This window comes from Mercenaria mercenaria, chromosome 4 (genome assembly GCF_021730395.1).
Source record: "Mercenaria mercenaria strain notata chromosome 4, MADL_Memer_1, whole genome shotgun sequence".
Taxonomy (NCBI): Eukaryota; Metazoa; Mollusca; class Bivalvia; order Venerida; family Veneridae; genus Mercenaria; species Mercenaria mercenaria.
In genome coordinates this window covers 5,355,279-5,376,110 of record NC_069364.1, presented here as the reverse complement: position 1 = coordinate 5,376,110, position 20,832 = coordinate 5,355,279, and the positions used below count along the sequence as shown (strand labels likewise).

General features: G+C 37.3%; 1 protein-coding gene across 3 annotated transcripts in view; it reads right to left on the bottom strand.

Annotated features, from left to right (window-relative positions):
- The window catches only part of LOC123552623 (midasin-like), a 143,925-nt gene extending 125,097 nt beyond the window's left edge, over positions 1 to 18,828 (bottom strand). For all 3 annotated transcript variants that reach the window (XR_008370465.1, XM_053540242.1, XM_053540243.1), the window contains exons 1-8: positions 18,673 to 18,828; positions 12,230 to 12,447; positions 5,746 to 5,842; positions 4,996 to 5,123; positions 3,052 to 3,159; positions 1,510 to 1,699; positions 1,027 to 1,230; positions 38 to 273 (exon numbers count right to left, since the gene is read on the bottom strand). Coding sequence is in view for 2 of the 3 variants with exons in the window: in XM_053540242.1 (XP_053396217.1) it covers positions 38 to 273; positions 1,027 to 1,230; positions 1,510 to 1,699; positions 3,052 to 3,159; positions 4,996 to 5,123; positions 5,746 to 5,842; positions 12,230 to 12,447; positions 18,673 to 18,777 (1,286 nt within the window). In the remaining variant the exon portion in view is untranslated. The remainder of the gene's footprint in view (positions 1 to 37; positions 274 to 1,026; positions 1,231 to 1,509; positions 1,700 to 3,051; positions 3,160 to 4,995; positions 5,124 to 5,745; positions 5,843 to 12,229; positions 12,448 to 18,672) is intronic.
- Between the last annotated feature and the right edge of the window lie 2,004 nt (positions 18,829 to 20,832).

Here is a 20,832-nt window from a genome sequence, read left to right as displayed (position 1 = left end):
TTGTCACTTTGTGACAGGTGAGCTAACAAAAACTAACCTCTGAGTTGCAAACAGGTGGAACCCTGGCGCGGCCTTTATACTATCCCCATGACCTGGTACAGAAAGGGTTCGAGTCTCAAGCAATGGTAACAACACAGATATCACTTCCATCGGAGCAAAGTCTATGTCCTCCATCAGAACCCAGTAACCATGGGTAACAGCCTGGGTTAGAACCCCAGGCTGCCAGATAAACTCCCCTGGTACCTCTGTACATCTGTATGTTCCCAACAGAGCCTGGATAATAAAATGCAAGAAAAATATATCTATTCCAAATACGCTATGGTAATCAAAAGCATTACTTTCTATCATATACAGTAAGGGCCTTTGAAATTCATAATATAGTATGCTAGACTTCTATCTATGGGTTGATAACTACATCTCTGGGACATTCTTCCAAATTAACAGAGTAGGATTCACTTTTGAATAAACCTGTTGACAACCTAATACTCTTCTATATCTCTCAGGAATTAATTTTGAACTTTATCTGCTGAATATATGTAAAAAAAAAATTAACAGTCAAAATTTTGAAGTAGTGTCGACAGGGTATGCAGATTAGCTTTAGCTCTACAAACTGAAGTACATGTTCTTTCCAGCAAATTCTTAAACTTCAAAAATAATACATAGCAGAAGTATGTTTTAGTTAATTTGAACATGACAGAGGTCCAGCAGAATAATTTCATGAGAGTGTAGCTGGAGAGAATTATTCTAGTAGGTAGAGTTTAGATTAATCAAAACACAATTCTACCACATATTATTTCAATTCTCTAATGTGTGATATGTAAATGTAGATCAAATATGGAAGCACTACTTTCTGATTGCTATAAGTAGGCCCACGTGATTTTTATCATTACCTTTTATGATTAGATATAAATATAATTTGTCTTATTAGAATCCCTTATAAAGACTGGTATGAAAGCCATATTATTTTTTCTGTGTGGTTTACCATTTGTAAACAAATACATGATTTTTCATATATCAAAGACACACCTTGCTATCCATCTGGTCTCCCATCTGGATCTTCATCAGTGCCGGAGGTCCACTACGTCCTGTTAACCTGGCCAGGTGCTCAACCAGACTAGTCTTGCCTGAGCCAACAACACCCTGAAGCAGGACCGGACTGCCCGAGGACACTGCTAAAGCTAAACTATGAAGGTTGGCCTCATTGGAGGGTACAGGTAATAAATCCAAATCCTAAAATTGTTGAGTAAAAATATGAAAAATATTAACTGATAATGCAAAATCAAAGGATCTCCAACTCCTCCCAAAAACTATGTATTGTATTATATAATGAGGGAACATGAGGAAGGTCTGTATAATATAAATATTGATTTTGAAGATCATGTATAATTTTAAACTTATGAGCAAACCTAAAATATGGTATTATTTAAAGTGTATCAGGTAAATTATCTTTTGTATTCTAGTGAAGATTTTGACTTAATCAAAGATGTGAAAGAAAGAACAAACACTTACTAGTGGACTATCATCTCCCTCAGATGAGCTGGAAACTTTAGAAAGTAGTACACCTCCGATACAGGTGACCTTTCCACAGAGGTCAGATTCTATGATCATGTGACGTGTATGGGACAGTTCATTGGATAATATGTCAACACTAATTCCAGACTGGACAACAGATGAATTCTGAGATACATTTAATTTATGCCTAAAAAAAAATAATATCGTAATTAATCTGGTTTCTTCACACAATTTTCATATAATAAAGTCAGCTAAATGAATATATCAGTACATAGTACATGTATCTGAATAAACTAAATGACAATTCAGCAGACATTATATCCATTAACACTTTATCAAGTTTTCAGAAATTATCATCTGCTACAAAATCTGCAACTAGACAATAGCTGTTGGAGGATAGCAACGCTTCAGTATATAAATCCTTAACACTAAAAGAAGTTAAAATTTTGTGACAGACACCACAAAATCAATATATCTCCCAAAATATCCAGAGACATAATAAAGTTTTTTAAGAAAAGGAATGGCATAATAATGAAGTACAAGATGCTCATGATTACAAGGCACTGAGCCTGACATTATAGATTCAAATTCACTGGACATGATTACAAAGCAAAGTACCTGACATCATAGATTGCAATTCACTGGTCATGCTGAAGGTGCTGAACCTGAGATTAATGAATCAAATCTGCTAAAGTCATGGCCATGAGGCACTGAACCTGACATCACCTGGCCTCTGTGACCATGACCTATGACAAAAAATCATCAGGGGTCACCTACTCTGCATGTCCAATCATCCTAAGAAGCTTACACAGTCTGGGTCAAGTGGTTCTCAAGTTATTGATCGGAAATGGTTATCCAAGATCAGGCCCCTGTGACCTTGACTTTTGACCAAGTGACCCCAAAACAAGAGGGGTCATCTACTCTGAATGTCCAATTTTCCTATGAAGCTTAAACAGTCTCAGGCAAGCAATTCTCAAGTTATTGATTGGAAACGGTTTTCCATGTTCAGGCCCCTGTTACTTTGACCTTTGATCGAGTGGCCCGAAAAACAATTGGGGTCATCTACTTTGTAAGCCCTATTACCCAAATAGGGCATAATATGAAGTTTGAAGGCTCTAGGTCAAATGGTTTTCCAGTTATTGATCGGAAATAGTTTCCATGTTCAGGCCCCTGTGACCTTGACCTTTGATTAATTGAGGGAATGCAAAAACAACAGGGGTCATCTACTCCATAAGCACTATCATCCTATGAAGATTGAAGGTTAAAGGTCAAATGGTTCTCCAGTTATTAATCGGAAATGAAATGTGATGGACAGAGCAAAAACAATATGTCTCCCCCAGTGTAGGGAGACATAATGAAGTCATCATCAAAAGGCACAGAACCTGCATTGCTAAAGTCATGAACACAAATTCTAGTAATGCACAATCACTTATTTACCGTAGTAAGTCTTCAAAGTATATCGTTAATGCTTTCGACTTTCTTCTCAAATCAGCTCTGAAAACAATGAACTGAACAAAGTATATTTCTCAAATAACGTACCTGATTTTTAATTCCCGTATTGTTTGTGGTGAGAAGTATTTGTTAAGGAATATTCTCCTGGCATCTGAAGACAGTTTTTGTGCCTCCATAACTGCCTGACAAGCAAACCTGAAATATTTGGATTTTTTGCTGTTTATATCATGTGAAACAAAACAAAATCTTAAAACTGTGTAACTTATACATTTTACTAGACAGAAATTCAGTCTTGTTTAAATTTTCTCTAAACAGGTTTTCTTAAGCATCAATTGGCAATCAGGTCAATTTTCAACAGTATTTCATATTAATGATGATTAAAACTGAGTAAAAACTGTAAGACTTTACGGAGAAATTAAAAACAAGAGCTGTCTCCATAGGATGACACATGCCCCCGATGGCACTTTGAATGAATAGTTATGGCTGATGTTAGAGTTTAGGACCTTTGAGCTACGGACCTGGGTCTTGCGCGCGACACGTCGTCTTACTGTGGTACACATTCATGCCAAGTTATTTGAAAATCCATCCATCGATGACAAAGATATGGACCGGACACGCCCATCAATGCACTATCCTTTAACATCTAAGTGTGACCTTGACCTTTGAGCTACGGACCTGGGTCTTGCGCGCGACAAGTCGTCTTACTGTGGTACACATTCATGCCAAGTTACTTAAAAATCCATCCATGGATGACAAAGATATGGACCAGACACGCCCATCAATGCACTATCCTTTAACGTCTAAGTGTGACCTTGACCTTTGAGCTACGGACCTGGGTCTTGCGCCAACATGTTGTCTTACTGTGGTACACATTCATGCCAAGTTATTTGAAAATTTATCCATCGATGACAAAGATATGGACCGGACACGCCCATCAATGCACTATCCTTTAACGTCTAAGTGTGACCTTGACCTTTGAGCTACGGACCTGGGTCTTGCGCGCGATACGTCGTCTTACTGTGGTACACATTCATGCCAAGTTATTTGAAAATCCATCCATCGATGACAAAGATATGGACCGGACACGAAAATTGCGGACAGACTGACAGACCGACAGACTGACAGACCGACAGACGGTTCAAAAACTATATGCCTCCCTTCGGGGGCATAAAAATACTGTCTGCAAATCAGAGACTATTCAAGGACATGTAAAACATTTTAGGATTCATCATGGCTATTAACCTTGAAGTCCTTTGATTAAGCAGAACAGGTCTTAACACAAAATTCCAAAAATCTACATCCATGCATCTTAGCAAGAAAAACAAGAGCTGTCACTAATGGTGACAAATGCCCCCACAGCACCTTGACCTTTGACCTGGTGACCCCAAAAACAGTAGGGGTGGTGTACTCAATAAGTACTATCAGCATGCAAAGTTTGAAGGTCCTGGGTGAAGTGGTTCGCGAGTAAAGTGCCTTCATGCAAAAAGTTAACTTTGGCCCCTGTGACCGTGACCTTTGACCTGGTGACCCCAAAGTCAGTAGGGGTGGTGTACTCAGTAAGTACTATCAGCATGTGAAGGTTGAAGGTCCTGGGTGCAGTGGTTCGCGTGTAAAGTGCCTTCATGCAAAAAGTTAACGTTGGCCCCTGTGACCGTGACCTTTGACCTGGTGACCCCAAAGTCAGTAGGGGTGGTGTATTCAATAAGTACTATCAGCATTTGAAGATTGAAGGTCCTGGGAGAAGTGGTTCGCGAGTAAAGTGCCTTCATGCAAAAAGTTAACGTTGGCCCCTGCAACCTTGACCTTTGACCTGGTGACCCCAAAGTCAGTAGGGGTGGTGTACTCAACAAGCACTATCAGCATGTGAAGTTGGAAGGTCCTGGGTGCAGTGGTTCGCGAGTAAAGTGCCTTCATGCAAAAAGTTAACATTGTGACGAATGAACGGACAGTTGAAAACTAATATGTCTCCCTACGGGGGCATAATAAACATTCATGCAAGTTTAGCAAGAGTAAAACTGAAACATTTATTACCATCTGACATCATCGTTATCATGTGTAAGGTATGGCATCAGGTCTTTCAATGGTGTCACATGACTAGATTCTTCACCAAGGTAACAGGCAAACAGCCATGCTGCCCGACACACTGATACTTCATATGTCTGAAAGAATAAGCAACAATCACAAGTGTGTACAAACATGTACTTCAGTTCCTACGTACTGTTACAATGTAAGCACTGGGCAAAACATCCTGGATGTCATCCAATCTCAAAACTGTCTAGCATCTGACACACTGATTAATTCTGAGCTCAGACAAAAAAAATATTCAATGACAACAACTGTATTCTAAGCCTAGTTTTCAAACTCAAGTTTTATAAACTTGGACCCTGGCTTCATAAGGAAAGGTTCTTTGGAAAGTCAATGTAGGTACAGTCAAACTTTGTTTGCTTGGACAGGGATAATTCAAACACCAACCTTTGCTGTAATACATCTTCAGATCCTGACAAATCCCTATACAATGTTTATTGTTTGATGGCTCGAACTACTAATAACTGGAGCATGTTTTGCTGGTCCTTTTCAGTTCAAGAGAATGAAGTTTGATGTATCAATAAAATATAACATGAACAGGAAGTTGTAGTTTTGGTACCAGGGAATATCAATTGTTGCCTTTAGTTATGCTTTATTTCATCCAAATCTGTTCTATTCTCAGAAGTCTCAGAAAACAGTTTATGTAAATTTTAAATGTTGAAACATGATGAATTGAAGGAAATCTTGTTACATTACCTGTGACTTTTTTGCCTTTTTTCTCTTTGGTTCAACATTATTTTCATCATCTGATCGAGTGAAACCTGGTTTTCCAGTGATATAATCCAAGGTAAACCTAGTATATAATAAAATCATTTAAGCATTCAGTACATATGAGACTGTTTTAAGCAAGAAACTGAAACTTTTCAAACATCAATGTGAGTTGGAGAAAAATTATCATAGATCCCTTGTCTTGGGAACAGTCCTCCTGTCCAGTGCCAGTTGTCTGGTTAAAAGTTCCCCAAACAGACCCGTTGCCTGGGGATCATTCCACCTTGTCCGTAAGAATAGTCCCCTTGTACACTTTATTCAGGCAAAAAGTTCCTCAGACACAATCCACTTTATCTTGGTAAAAGTCCCATTGTACAGGAAACAGTCCTGTTGTCTGAAAAACAGTCACTTGTCTAGTGTCCCTTGTTTGGTTAACAGTTCCCCAAGACAATCCCTGACAAACAGTCCATATTGTATGGAGAACAGTCCCATTGTCCCAAGAACAGCCCCCTTGTCCTGAGAACAGTCCCCTTGTCCAGAGAACAGTCCCCTTATCCAGTGTCCCTTGTTTGGCTAACAGTTCCCAAGACAGTAACTTTGTCTAGCAAACAGTCCATATTGTATGGAGAACAGTGAGTCCTCTTGTCTGGAGAACAGTCCCCTTGTCCTGAGAACAGTCCCTTTATCCAGTGTCCCTTGTCATCAAACACTGTAAGTCCAAACAATTTCTTGTTGATAAATATCAAGTTTCACTTGAATTGGATGAAAACTGTATGAGCTGAGTACATAAGAATGTGTGATGGATGGATGAATGGAAGCAATGACAGATGGACAGTATATATGCTTCCTGGGCCTTTGTCAAAGTTTGATATCTGAGTCATAAAAATACTTCTAATTTAAAGTAGAAATCTCCCTGGATTCCATAATAAATGTCACAGAAACATCATCTGGATAAAATACAAAAGCAAAATACAATCAGATGTGTGCCTCACTTACTGTCATTGTATGACTTGGGTATGAACGAGGTGAGGAGTTGAGGGAAATATGAATACTACAAAACATCATCAAGAAACACAAGTTAACAAGTGGCAATACAGAAATCCCCTACCAGTGCACAACACATAGTCTAATCACAGGGAACATTTTTGTGTAGTAATAAAACAAGAGCTGTCACTAATGGTGACAAATGCCCCCGCAGTACCTTGACCTTTGACCTGGTGACCCCAAAGTCAGTAGGGATGGTGTACTCAATAAGTACTATCAGCATGTGAAGTTTGAAGGTCCTGAATGAAGTCGTTTGCATGTAAAGTGCCTTCATGCAAAAAGTTAACGTTAGCCCCTGTGACCTTGACCTTTGACCTAGTGAACCCAAAGTCAGTAGGGTTGGTGTACTCATAAAGTACTATCAGCATGTAAAGTTTGAAGGTCCTGGGTGAAGTGGTTCGCAAGAAAAGTGCCTTCATGCAAAAAATTAACGTTGGCCCCTGTGACCTTGACCTTTGACCTGGTGATCCCAAAGTTAGTAGGAGTGGTGTAATCAATAAATACTATCAGCAAGTGAAGTTTGAAGGTCCTGGGTGCAGTGGTTCGCGAGTAAAGTGCCTTCATGCAAAAAGTTAACGTTGGCCCCTGGGACAATGACTTTTGACCTGGTGACCCCAAAGTCAGTAGGGGTGGTGTACTCAATAAGTACTATCAGCATGTGAAGTTTGAAGGTCCTGGGTGCAGTGGTTCGCGATTAAAGTGCCTTCATGCAAAAAGTTAACGTTGGCCTCTGTGACCTTGACCTTTGACCTGGTGACCCCAATGTCAGTAGGGGTGGTGTACTCAATAAGTACTATCAGCATGTGAAGTTTGAAGGTCCTGGGTGCAGTGGTTCGCGATTAAAGTGCCTTCATGCAAAAAGTTAACGTTGGCCTCTGTGACCTTGACCTTTGACCTGGTGACCCCAAAGTCAGTAGGGGTGGTGTACTCACGGCTGAAACACGGTATTGGTGCTGATTAGCTTTTTTTTATGTTATATCAATGGCACAGAAAAAATATATAAGATAGGGACAGATTTTAAAGACTGACCAGACTAGAAGTTGCCTATCTCACTTTTCTGAAAATTTCAAGAGGCTAGTATTACCCGTTCTTGAGATATGTTTGGAAATATGCTCCAAAATTGGCTATTTTTTAGCGTTATGCAGTCCCACTTGAAAAAAAATTATCAAGAGAATGAAGAATACCCTAAATTTCAATAAGTAATGGTACATCAATTGATATGGATTTATACAGACATCTGTCCCGCACGTTTTGCTGATTTAATTTTTGAAATCGGTCATAAATTATGGATTTTATGAGTAAAATACAATCAGCAATGGTTTGTTTAAACAGTTAAAAATCAAACATATGCTCATTGTTATAACCCAATAATTGGTAGAAAATAAAAGTAAATTGAACTTTCATTGACATTAACCTAACAGTTATTTGTTATGGTAAGTATAAAAAACATTAATAATTCTGGGCTAGTACAGGTTTAGGCATGAACAACAGTTCTTTGCAAAATACTTAAATTTAAAATTCTGTAGTGTCTGTAACCATGAAAAGTTTATGTTGTAATATTTTCATTGTTTCTCAATACAAAAGTATAAATCCTACATTGGCTAATGTGTAGTCATGTAATGTCCAGGTTTGCCAAAAATCATAGTTCTATCAATTAACATCATTGAAAATTACTACTTTGAAAAAGTTACAGACACTACACAAAGAGGTATAGAAATGAAAGAAAAAAATCATTGTTCTTTTTGTCACTATTATTTTGTTTTACAGTATAGAAAGTTCCTTCTTTTATGGTGCAATGTTGCATCATACATTGAACTACTGAGTTAAGTGCAAAAATATGATGCAATGACTCTTGTTTAATGAAACAATGCACCACCTTTGTGGCATTGTTTTTCAGAATTATTCACTGAAGCACAATGTAACCTGTATATTTATCCAGAAAAGTTTACCATTTGCTTTTTGTGTTCCTTACCATGGTACGACCCTAGGAAATGGGGAGAAAACATGAAAAAAGCCCTGGTGATGACTCAGGTATGTTCCTATTGTTCTGACAATGCTACACTATAATCTGTAGTGTCTGTAACCAATATCCCCTTATTTTTAGTGAATGACCATTTCCCTCATATGAGTATGAAATGAAAAGTTAATGTGTTTCCTTTTACAATATTGTTGTATAAGGCACAATACTGGGACATTCCAGGCTAAATTTTAAAATAAATAATGTAGATAAAAGTGTTATATTTCCAAGATTTCTTACAACTGGCACAATTTCCAATAATCTCTTTAAATACACACTGTAAATAGAGTGTTTTTGCAATAACTGTTATGAGATCAGTAAATTCAGGCAACAAAATTATGACAATTTCATGAGGTCTGACAAAATATAGGATTTCTAGTTCTTATGTTCAAGTGGTTACAGACACTACACAGCCTATGCATTAAACAGACTATTCTATATGACATTGAAGAGTTTGTGAAATCAGTTTAAAAGCTTAAATATTGACCAAATACACAGTCTGAAGCTACATGTTTCTTTATTAGACACCTAACTTAAAGAAACAGCTGGTTTTCAGTTTCTTTGCTTATAAATACATTGAAGAGGACACATGAGCAATATGCTTTAAAATATCTAAATTTGCATTTTCATACATAAACACATAAGCTTGCGGAAATCAAAACACAGTTGTTTCTTTTTTCAGTAAGTACAGTTCAACCAAGCAAAGATGAGCAGAAAGTGAAAGATAGAAGGGAGAAGACTAGGCTCAAAGTACAAGCATGGAGGAAAAAGCAGAGAGAAAACAAAGCAAAATATGATGAGCTGAAAAAAGTCGATAGGGAAAGGAGACAGGAGGCAAGACTACGAAAACGGCAGCAAGCTCTCTCTGATCCAATCATTCAACAAGAACTTAGAAAGAAAAAGTGTGAGGAAATGAAAAAGTACTTCTGCGAACATATTAATGCCTGGGAGGCACGGAAGTTAGTAATTATCAAGGACAATTCAAGCCAGGAAAGAAAACAGATGAGCAAGCAAAATGAACAGAACAAAGAATCATCAGAAAAGCTTCCAAAGAAGAGAAAGTCAACAGGAAAGCAAAACACTGCAGAAAAGAAGAGTACAGTTCAGGAAGTACCAACTGAGAGAGAGAAAGCAATAGAACCCCAGAAGAGTAAAGTTCATGAAGAACCAGCTGAGATGGTAAAACCAACAGGATCCCAAAAATGCAACCCTGGTGACTTTGTAGCTGTTGGGATTAAGCCAAAGAAGGGACCTCTGTGTGTGTGTGTAGCAGAAATAATGGGTGTATTTGATACAGATGTCCGACTGAAATACATGAAGAAGTCAGGCAAAGTGTACATCTGGCCTGATAAAGAAGATTGTTCACAGGAACCAATTGATGTAATTATGCATTGTGTTTAAGCTCCGGAAGTAGTCAATGAAAGGGGTCATTTCAGATTCAGATCAAATGATATGTTAAAGCTTAAAGTTGATCTTGAAATAACACATAGACATTTCTACTTTAAGTGACTATACTAGATAGTACAAGAAGTATGGTCATGTGACAAAAGCACAAGTATCATTACCAAACATGACATCCATGTAGTGTCTGTAACCAAATGCGGGATCACTAATATGCCTCTATTTCAGTAGGCAGTTTGAGTCAGAGTTTATTTCAATGACAATGACTTAATAAACAATCACCTACATTTAGTATTTTACTGTTTTCAACATTGTTCTATTTTAAACTTGGCTACACTGTTCTCATTTTCATAATTTTAATGTGAAGTTCCCACATATTCATGTTAAAATAAGTTCGCGTTTTAATTCTATCTAGTCAACATTCATTTGAACATATATTCTAGTTTATGTGTTAATGTTGAGTTGTTTTGTGTTGAAATTTGCCATTATTTTAAATGATTCTGCCACTGCATTGAAATGTTAGATTTCAGTAGTGTCTGTAACCAAATCTATGTATACTGTAATATTACCTGTTACCAAAATTTATGGTTCTTTAGGACAGAATTGATGATTTTGTTTGTGTTCATATTGTTCTTGGTGTTAGATAAATGCCTAACTAACCTTCTGGTGGGTTTTTTGTGAAAGTTAAAGAAAAGTTTCTTGGCTTATATTTCTTTTGTCTGATACCAGCTTCATTAATGTTCTGAAATTTTTGGTCAAGATGTTTATCACTTCCAGTTAAGTTTTTTACTTTCAATGTTTATAATCTGTTATTGATGTTACAGTGAAAATAATCAAAGTTTTGAAGTATTTGTTTGTTTTTCTTGTATGTTATACACCTAGTGTAGTGTCTGTAACTTTTGTTATACCATATGATGGAAAACATCGATAAAACAGTGATGCATGCATGTTTACTAAAAACTAAAATTGATTTAGGTAGGAGATAGTCTAAACTTTGAAATTTACACAAAAGAAATATTGTATGTAAAAATTTAATTTTTCGAGAAAGTGGGACTACTTTCAGCACCAATACCGTGTTTTAGCCGTCAATAAGTACTATCAGCATGTGAAGTTTGAAGGTCCTGGGTGCAGTGGTTCGCGAGTAAAATGCCTTCATGCAAAAAGTTAACGTTGGCCTCTGTGACCTTGACCTTTGACCTGGTGACCCCAAAGTCAGTAGGGGTGGTGTACTCAATAAGTACTATCAGCATGTGAAGTTTGAAGGTCCTGGGTGCAGTGGTTCGCGATTAAAGTGCCTTCATGCAAAAAGTTAACGTTGTGACTAACGAACGAACGAATGAACTAAAGGACGGACAGTTAAAAACTAATATGCCTCCCTTCGGGGGCATAAAAATACTTCAATGCAATTAACAGTTATGTGGCAGAAGCAAATTTTTACTTGACCTTAAAAAGTGACCTTGACCTTTAACCAACAAGCACAGATCATGTACTGACACTTGGTCTCATCATGGGGAATGTTTGTGTGTACTGCTAAGATAATCCATCAATGCACATAAAAGTTATGGAGTAGAAACAATTTTTACTTGACCTTCAATAGTGATCTTGACCTTTGACCTACAAGCATAAGTCATGTACGTGCATAATCTACATATTGCCCTTAATCCACAAGTGTCCAAGTACCAAGTTTTATGAACCTAGCTTGAATACTTTTTGAGTAAATGCAGGATCCAGATTTGCGGACAGACAGATGGACAGATGGATGGAGAGGGCATTCCTATAGATTCCATAAAAGAAATGAAAAGAGAACCAAAAAATAAATTTGTGGTGGTGCGGGAGGGGATGGGTGGGAAGGTGCACAAGGAAGTTGCTATATCATTTCATGATTCTCCTTATGATTATAAATGAGCGAATATATAAGTTTAATGCAAATCTATAAACTATAAACAAGTATCAAGTAACACAACTAAATTAACAAAGTTACCAAACAACAGTAAATTATAAATACATTACCTTTGAATATCTGGCCAGTGTAAGCATTTACTTAAAGAAATACAAAAATCTTGGTGTTGTTTGAAGTTGAAGTCTGAATGTTCAATGCGTAGTCTACATCTCCATACTACATCTAGAAGAATAGGCCGGCATTTCTCACCAAGATTTAGAGCCTTGTCCTTGATAAATAGTTCACTCAACTTGTCCAAAATCTTTGTACGATCATCCGGACTCCATATCTGAAACAGCATCAGGTACTTCCTAACATATCTTGGAATAACTACAATTCTGATAGCATACATTCTTCATATTACTTGTGGAAAAACAACTGTTTGTAAAACACATAATTATGCCCTCCCCACCCACGATGGCCTGTCAGATGCAACTGGGTATGTAACTTTGTATGCTGTCACCTTGACCTTTGACCAAATGACCTAATATACATAAACGGTCATCTACTGACTACAGGCAACAATCCTAAGAAGACTGAGAGCCAAAGTGAAACCGTTTTCAGTACAGAGGTCACTGTGACCTTGACATCTAACCTATTGACCTCTAAAAGATAAGGGTCATCTAGTGACCACAGGCAATCATCCTATCAAACTTGACGATTGTATGCCAGAGTATTCCTTAGTTACTGAGAGAAAACAGTTTTCAATCCCAAGGTCAGTGACCTTGACCCTACCCCTAACTAAAAGGGGTCATTTACTGACCAGGAGGCAATCATTCTATGAAACTAAATGGTCCACTGGTCAACATAAAGATTGACGCTTTAATAGAATCATTGATCGGAAACTAAATGGTCTTACAACCAACTGACAGACAGATTGCCCGTCACAAATATAAAACAATCTGACAATCAAATTATTTTGACTAGGATAACAATATACCCTCTCTTCTTCAAAGGTGGTATAAATATGTGGATGACATACAGCACTGACTAGAAAAATACAGTGTATTACGAGACATGCTTGATTAGTTCATCCCAGTTTATTACCGATGTTCAAAAGAGAATATCAGGAGGCCAGGGAAAAAAAACAAGATCGTTTGATATCTTCAAAAAAAAAAAACACAACATGTTGCTTTGTATTCGTTGTTGTAAGGTAATGTAAGCTCCTTAGAAAATGCAAATTTAATGGAGCTAGTGCATTAAACAGGTCCAAGAAAAGTAATTACTTGCTTTTTAGCTTAATCTGCTGTATATCTATAGCTAGAAATAGCTATAAATTTTTTTATAAAAACAACTGTACAATATATGGCATTGAATCATGGTTTACCTGCAGTGTCATTTTAACTGTGAACTTCTATCTGTAATATTCTTCAACTGAGGAAGAGGCGTGGCTATAAGCCGTACTCTAAGTTAGAGAACATATCTTAGGTCCTGCCTACATATAGAATATTGTAGGGAAATCTTGAACTTTCTGAAACTGTTCTCTATTTCAGTTAGAGTACGCTTGTCACGTGACAGTACTAATGCTTAAAATGGAATGTTAACTTGACAATCAAAATTAGTAGCCAAATGAGTTGTTCATACTGGCAGACCATGATACAAAACAGAAAGCGTAAGAGTCACTCGAATAATGAGGTGTAATCAATTATTACATGGACATATTTGGTGTAATCGATTATTAATCAATTACTTTCATTTGGGTCTGTAATCGAATACTTTCGATTACTTAGAGTGAAGTAATCATGATTACAAAATGATTACATTTGATTACTCGAATTTATTTAACTGTGAAACTTATAAACATGACAGTATACATTACAATTATACATGCAAAATAGAGCATAAACAAGGAGCTGCATTCAATAAACGCTTGATGCCCCTGGTGGCATCCTTGTCGACACAAAGCAACCTAAGTCCAAAACGAGGTCAAGGTCAAACTGAGGACAGGTGATGTTTGAAGATGAGGAATGGTCACAGGTTACATCTGTATTAGTATCAATTCATTCTTGTAAGCGGTATTAATGCTAGACTAAACAGTCACATTTGGTTAACCAAGAGATGGCCCATATAAAGCAACCTAAGTCCAAAATGAGGTCAAATTGAGGTCAGGTGATGTTTGAAGATGAGGAATGGTCACAGGTTACATCTGTATTAGTATCAATTCATTCTTGTAAGCGGTATTGATGCTAGATGAAACGGTCCCATTTGGTTAACCAAGAGATGGCCCATATAAAGCAACATAAGTCCAAAATGAGGTCAAGGTCAAACTGAGGTCAGGTGATGTCTGAAGATGAGGAATGGTCACAGGTTACATCTGCATTAGTATCAAGTCATTCTAGTAAGGGGTATTGATGCTAGACGAAACGGTCCCATTTGGTTAACCTCGTACGGACGGACGAACGAACGGACGGACAGACGGACAGGACGATCACCATATGCTTCCCGCATCAGTAGATGCCGGGGGCATAAAAATGTTATTATGTACATTGTGCTTTTACTTAGATAAAGAAGCAAAGTTTCTGGATCAAGCTGTGCACTTATCAAGACTGTTGCAGTCCATTATTCTATTTATTCAAGTTACACTTTATCATCATTAGTTTTTGAAAGGTTGAGAAGTTTGAAGTTGTTTTTGCATTTCTGGGTATCAAGGATTGACAATGAAGGCATTTTAGTTTTACTGTTCCTTCAGAAGGAAACTGCTCTGGAATATTGTAACAATTTTTTCACGACATGGTAACATTTCAGAGCTTTCTCCACATTCAGAAACTGATTCAACTTCACTTCTGGGATAAATCATTACTAAATTAGTCATAATTAGTCATAAGTAACATGACTCTCACAAGTGACATGTTCTTCAATGATTTATCACAAAAAAATTCTGCATTTACTGAAAATAAGATTTCAAAGTGTAGTGATAGTAGGTTTATAGGCCACTTCCAACAGCCTTGCTGTTGCGTTAACCCTTTAGTGACGTGGTTAGTGTGTCCGCCTACAGATCACCAGGCCCGGTGTTCGAGCCCCAGTAGGGACCTTGGTATTTTCTCTCCTAGGGTTTACTTTAAAAGACCTTGTTTTTCTGTAATTATCTTTTAAACCATTTGGATGCTACATGCGCAGATCAAGCAAATTTTCTCAGAGGAGGTCCGACCGAACCCTCACTATGACAAATGTGTCTTTATACACTAAATAATTCAATGTGACTTTTGTGGATGCTAGCCTTTTACAAGTACAGGGTTGCCAATAATTTTTTGTTGAACAGGCTGAAATAGAAAAGTAGCCAACCAGCTAGGGTCCGGGAGTATGGAAAATTTTGAAAATCAGTGCTTCATTTCCTGAGAACACCTTTTCCACTGCAATTTTATATACAATATACCTCTTATTTTCACGTTTTATGAGCTCACCAGTTAGATTTTGGGAAAATAATAAAATTAAGTTTTCATAAAGGAAGGTAAAATTCTTTGTTTCTTTGAGATAGTTAACATAAATATGAATTATGTCGAGGTCGTATGTAGCAGCAACCACATACACCTTGAATGTGGTCCTAATGTTGCCTTTTCAAAAAAACGTTTTCTCTGCTTCTTCTCTTCCTTTTTTTTTGGAGGGGGGGGGGGGGGGTGCGGGGTGGTGGAGGCGGGGACCGGACACCCACCTCTGGTTCCGCGCATGTGCTATAATGACTATTTTGCATTTGATTTTGACATATATCGCATTTTCGTCATCTGTTATTTAGCTAATTCTAGCTATATGTTGCTAGATTTAGCTGTATAGTAATTTGTGACATTTTCTGGGACCTGATACATATACAGATTTGGTCAAAAGAGTCCCCTAAACAAACTTGTAAAAACAGATCCTTTTATGAAGAATTTATTGAAAGATATTCCCATTATAATCTTGAACAAATAGTTAAAATCCCAACTAGGTTATCCAACACCCTTGATCTCTTCTTTACAAACCATCCATCCCATGTTCACTTGGTTAAATCCCTACCGAGTCTAGCCACCTCAGATCATGATATTATATTTCATGAATTGAATCTTAATAGGGGCCGCCCAACCCAACCTAGACGCCCTATAAAACTCTACACGAAGGCTAATTGGGAAGGGCTAAAATCTGACATGAAGGCTTTTGGTGCTAGCTTTTTCACCGAAAACCATTCAGACCCTGAAGTAGCGTGGAATTCATTCAAGGACTGCCTTAATGAATCCCAGTCAAAACACATTCCATCTAAAATGTCTAAACCCGTGCCGACTTGCCATGGTTAACCCCGAGAATTATCAGGCTTATACATAAGCGTGATAAACTGTACCAGAAACTACACAAATCTCCCTCCTCAGCCCGCCAACAAAGATTCAAATCCCTTAAGTCTTCTATCCAGAAGCAAATAAGAGCCCAATACTGGTCATATATGGAAAGTGTCATATTTGACCATGACTCACAACCTGGTAAAAACAAAAAGTTTTACAGCTTCATCAAGCACAACAAAAAAGAAAATGTCGGCATTGCCCCCCTTAAATCAGATGGTCTTACCTACACAGACCCCATCCAAAAGGCTACTATCTTAAACAAACAATTTGAATCTGTCTTTTCCCCTCCCCAGCCCCTTAGTCTGAAGCATATATGTTCCAACGTCCTCTCATCCCCAGTCTCCATGATGAATAAGATCCAGGTCACCACTGAAGGTGTGGAAAAACTGCTCTATGGCCTATCCCCACATAAAGCCTCAGGACCTGATGAATTATCCCCACGCATCCTAAAAGAACTCCACCATGAAATTGCTCCTGTACTTGCCCATATATACAGGTTATCTCTCGAATCTGGCCTAGTACCCAGTGATTGGAAAAAAGCCACCGTAGCCCCCGTATTTAAAAAAGGTCCCAAGTCTAAACCTAGTAACTATCGCCCAATTTCCCTAACTTGCATTGCTTCCAAACTCCTTGAACACATTGTTGTTTCCAATCTTATGACCTATTTTGACAAGCATAAGCTACTTAGCCAGTTCCAGCACGGCTTTAGATCAGGTCACAGTTGTGAGACTCAGCTCATTAATTTCACTCAGGAACTTTACAATAACACTGAACAGGGTCAACAAACAGATGTTATTGTCATGGACTTCTCCAAGGCGTTTGACAAGGTCGATCACATTAGACTAATTTATAAACTACAAAGCCTTGGTGTCAACCCACAAATTACCAAATGGGTCAAATCTTTCCTGTCCAACCGCTCCCAGAAAGTCGCTGTTGATGGTCATTTTTCCAGTGAACTTCCTGTACTGTCTGGAGTTCCCCAGGGGTCTGTTCTTGGGCCATGTCTCTTCCTGGTATATATCAATGACTTACCAGATTCCGTCAAATGTAACGCAAGAATGTTTGCAGATGACACCATAATATACCTTACCATCAACTCCATTTCAGATAGTATATCTCTGCAACAAGACCTGATTAGCTTAGAAACCTGGGAGAAGACATGGTCCATGGAGTTCAACCCGGACAAGTGTGAAGTCCTTAGAATTTTTAGAAAGAAAAATCCTGTAGTCTACCCCTACAAACTTCACAACATAGAGTTAAAAACTTGTGAGGCAGCTAAATACTTAGGCATAACCATTTCCAAAGATCTAAACTGGTCCAAACACATTGACAGTATCACTTCCAAAGCAACTTCCACTCTTCGCTTCATACAACGAAATGTCAAAACTGATAATAAAAAGGTCAAAATTGCTGCCTATAACACCTATGTCCGCCCTCAACTTGAGTACTGTTCAAGCGTCTGGCATCCTTGGCAAAAAACCCTCACTAGCAAAGTCGAAAATGTCCAAAGGTCAGCTGCTAGGTACGTCATGTATGACTACAGTTACACCAGTAGTGTTACACAAATGCTGAAAACCTTAGAATGGAATACACTCCAATATAGAAGGTTACACAATTCATTAGTAATGTTTTATAAAATAAGGACCCAGACAGTTGCAGTCGACCAATCTCATCTTATTCCAACTAGAAACCTAAATTACTTAATCCCCATGTCTCACACTCAGTACTTTTCTAACTCCTACTTCCCTAGGACCATCCGACTCTGGAACTCCCTACCAACTCATGTTAAATCTAGCCCCAGTCTCAGTATCTTTAGAGAGAGGCTGGCGGTGGTCAGTATGTAATTCTGTTGCCTCTGTCCCATTTTAACTGTAGCATACTGTCTTTTTTAGCTTTTACTCTTTTAACATTGTAACATATCAGTTCTTTAACAACTGTTTCTCTGACAGCGCCGCCCAGTGATAGTCGGAAATCGACGGTTGGGTGAAAGATGTAGATGTAGATGTAGATTTAGCCATATAACTAATTTGTAACTTTTCTGGGAACTGTTAAAAGATAACCCTACACTTAGTCCTTTTGAAGAACATTAGTATCCAACACCAGTATGTGACAATTAATGAAATACGCCAAAAGTGGCATAATAAGGCTGTGACAAAAAAAACTCGATACATGCATGTTATCTACCCCTAACCCTGTAGGCCTATACGTACTTGTTTACTTAGAAACTTAGTGACATCTTTTGAATAAGAAGCATTTAGTCTACTGATATCATTTAAAACATTCAGTAGACTCCAACTACATGTGAAATTATCCATTTTATATATTATCGCCGTAATTTTTTTTTTGACAGCAAATGATACCGGAAGCACGTGTGTTTGTTTTTCGTATCTTTGCTAAATGCCATTTTTGCCGTCTTGTACCTGACACAAAATTGTTTGATTAGACGAAATTTAGAAAAATGGTTTATGCTCAGTATCTTTAGTTTGAGTATATCTATTGTCTACAAACTTTGTGTTTATGTAGGTTTTATCAAAGACTAAATTAATTATGTCAACATTAGTGATGAGATCACTTAAAATGAAAAAGTAGAAACTCCAGATCTGGTCTCTCAACACGAAAAAAAAATATGAAAATGTTGCAGGCTCGGTTATTGAGCCTGTTTATGAACGGCAGTTGAAATTATTGATCCCATCCACGTCCTCATGCCCTGGCTTGATAAGAACTCAACATTTGCCTATGTTGCAAGTACTAAAATACAATTTAGACATCTGCAAATTCCATACGGTTGTGTACACGGAAATTCGGTGATACACAGAGTGCAATTCCAGGAACTGCAGCGTATGGTCCCCAGTTAAAAGACACTGGAGCAATGAAAGACAATAAAAGAGAAGTTGTAAGAGATCACCACTCTTACAAAAGTAAAAACATATAGTACAGCTTAGTAATAGTGACTTCATTAGACTAAAATAAAATTCATTAATACATCAGATAATCTGTGACTTGATAAATTAAGAATGAGAAAAATCACAGATAACTTATACATTGTAATGAAAATTGACAGCACCTTACATCTGATAGTATATCATGTTGATGCAACATATTACTGACTATACTGAAAATTATAACTTTAATGAAATATAAGACATACACATTTGAATATTAGAGAAAAAAATTAAAAATGTCTACAAGATACAAGAAGTTTATTTTCGGATAAACATAACAAGTTAATGTTAGGTCATGAGCTATTTTCAGAAAAACATATATGAAACATAGACTAACATAGATAAAGCAGCTAAAAAGGAAATCATAATAATGTGTTTAAGCATATTTAAAACATATAAGATATGTAAAATACAGTATTAAAATATTTATATTAAACTTTTATTTTCTATGACAAGTTTAAATAAGTACATACCCTTAACAAAAAGTAGAATAATATTAAACAGTTTCCCCTTTAATTAATAGAGGACACATGCTAAATAGTTTATACTGGCCGACTGTATCAATGCCATGTAACATTTTATAAACTTATATAATTATCAAATAGAAAAAGTGGAAACTCCACAGGTCGCTCAACACAACAAAAACGAAAATGTTGCAGGCTCGGTTTGATTGAGCCTGTTCATGGACGGTTGTGGAAATGCATGCTACCGTCCACGCCCTCTAGCCCCGGGTTGAGCAGAACTCAACATTTACACAAGCTAAAAGTACAAAAAACAATTTAGAGACATCCGCAGATGTGTTCATACGGCGGTGCACATGGAACCTTCAATACTACACTAGTGTGTAATTCCATGAAAAGCGGCATATGGCACCCTTAACTTCCTGTACATATTCAAGCGTTGGTAGACATAATTTTCTTAATTTCTGACTGTCAGAAAATTAGTTCAGACCACAGGCCATTCTAGAGGCCCTCCGTTGGACATTTTCTATAGAAATAATCTCTTTTAAAAACAATAATAATAACAATGGATTCCAAATATAACTGTTGTGTTTTCCAAATATATAATGGTCAAAAACAACTTATTTCCTATGGATTGCATTATTTGTTACTTTAGTGGTCTCTGACCAAAGATTTATGCAAGTGAAACATATCATTATCCATCTATATGAAGGTTTTTTATATAAGACCTAAAATTTAGTTTACTTTTTCTACCTATTCCTGAGTGTAAGCAGCAAATGATAATTTCGAATTAAAAGTAACCCCTGATTCTTTTGGAAGTGTCTAGGGGTACGGATCCATACCTCTAGAATCAGATTCTAGAGGTACGGATCCGTACCTCTAGACAAACCTGTTAGGGGTTTTCTAGGGGTACGGACCTCCAATGTACTAAAGATTAAGGGTCATTTACATTTCAAATTTTGTTAAA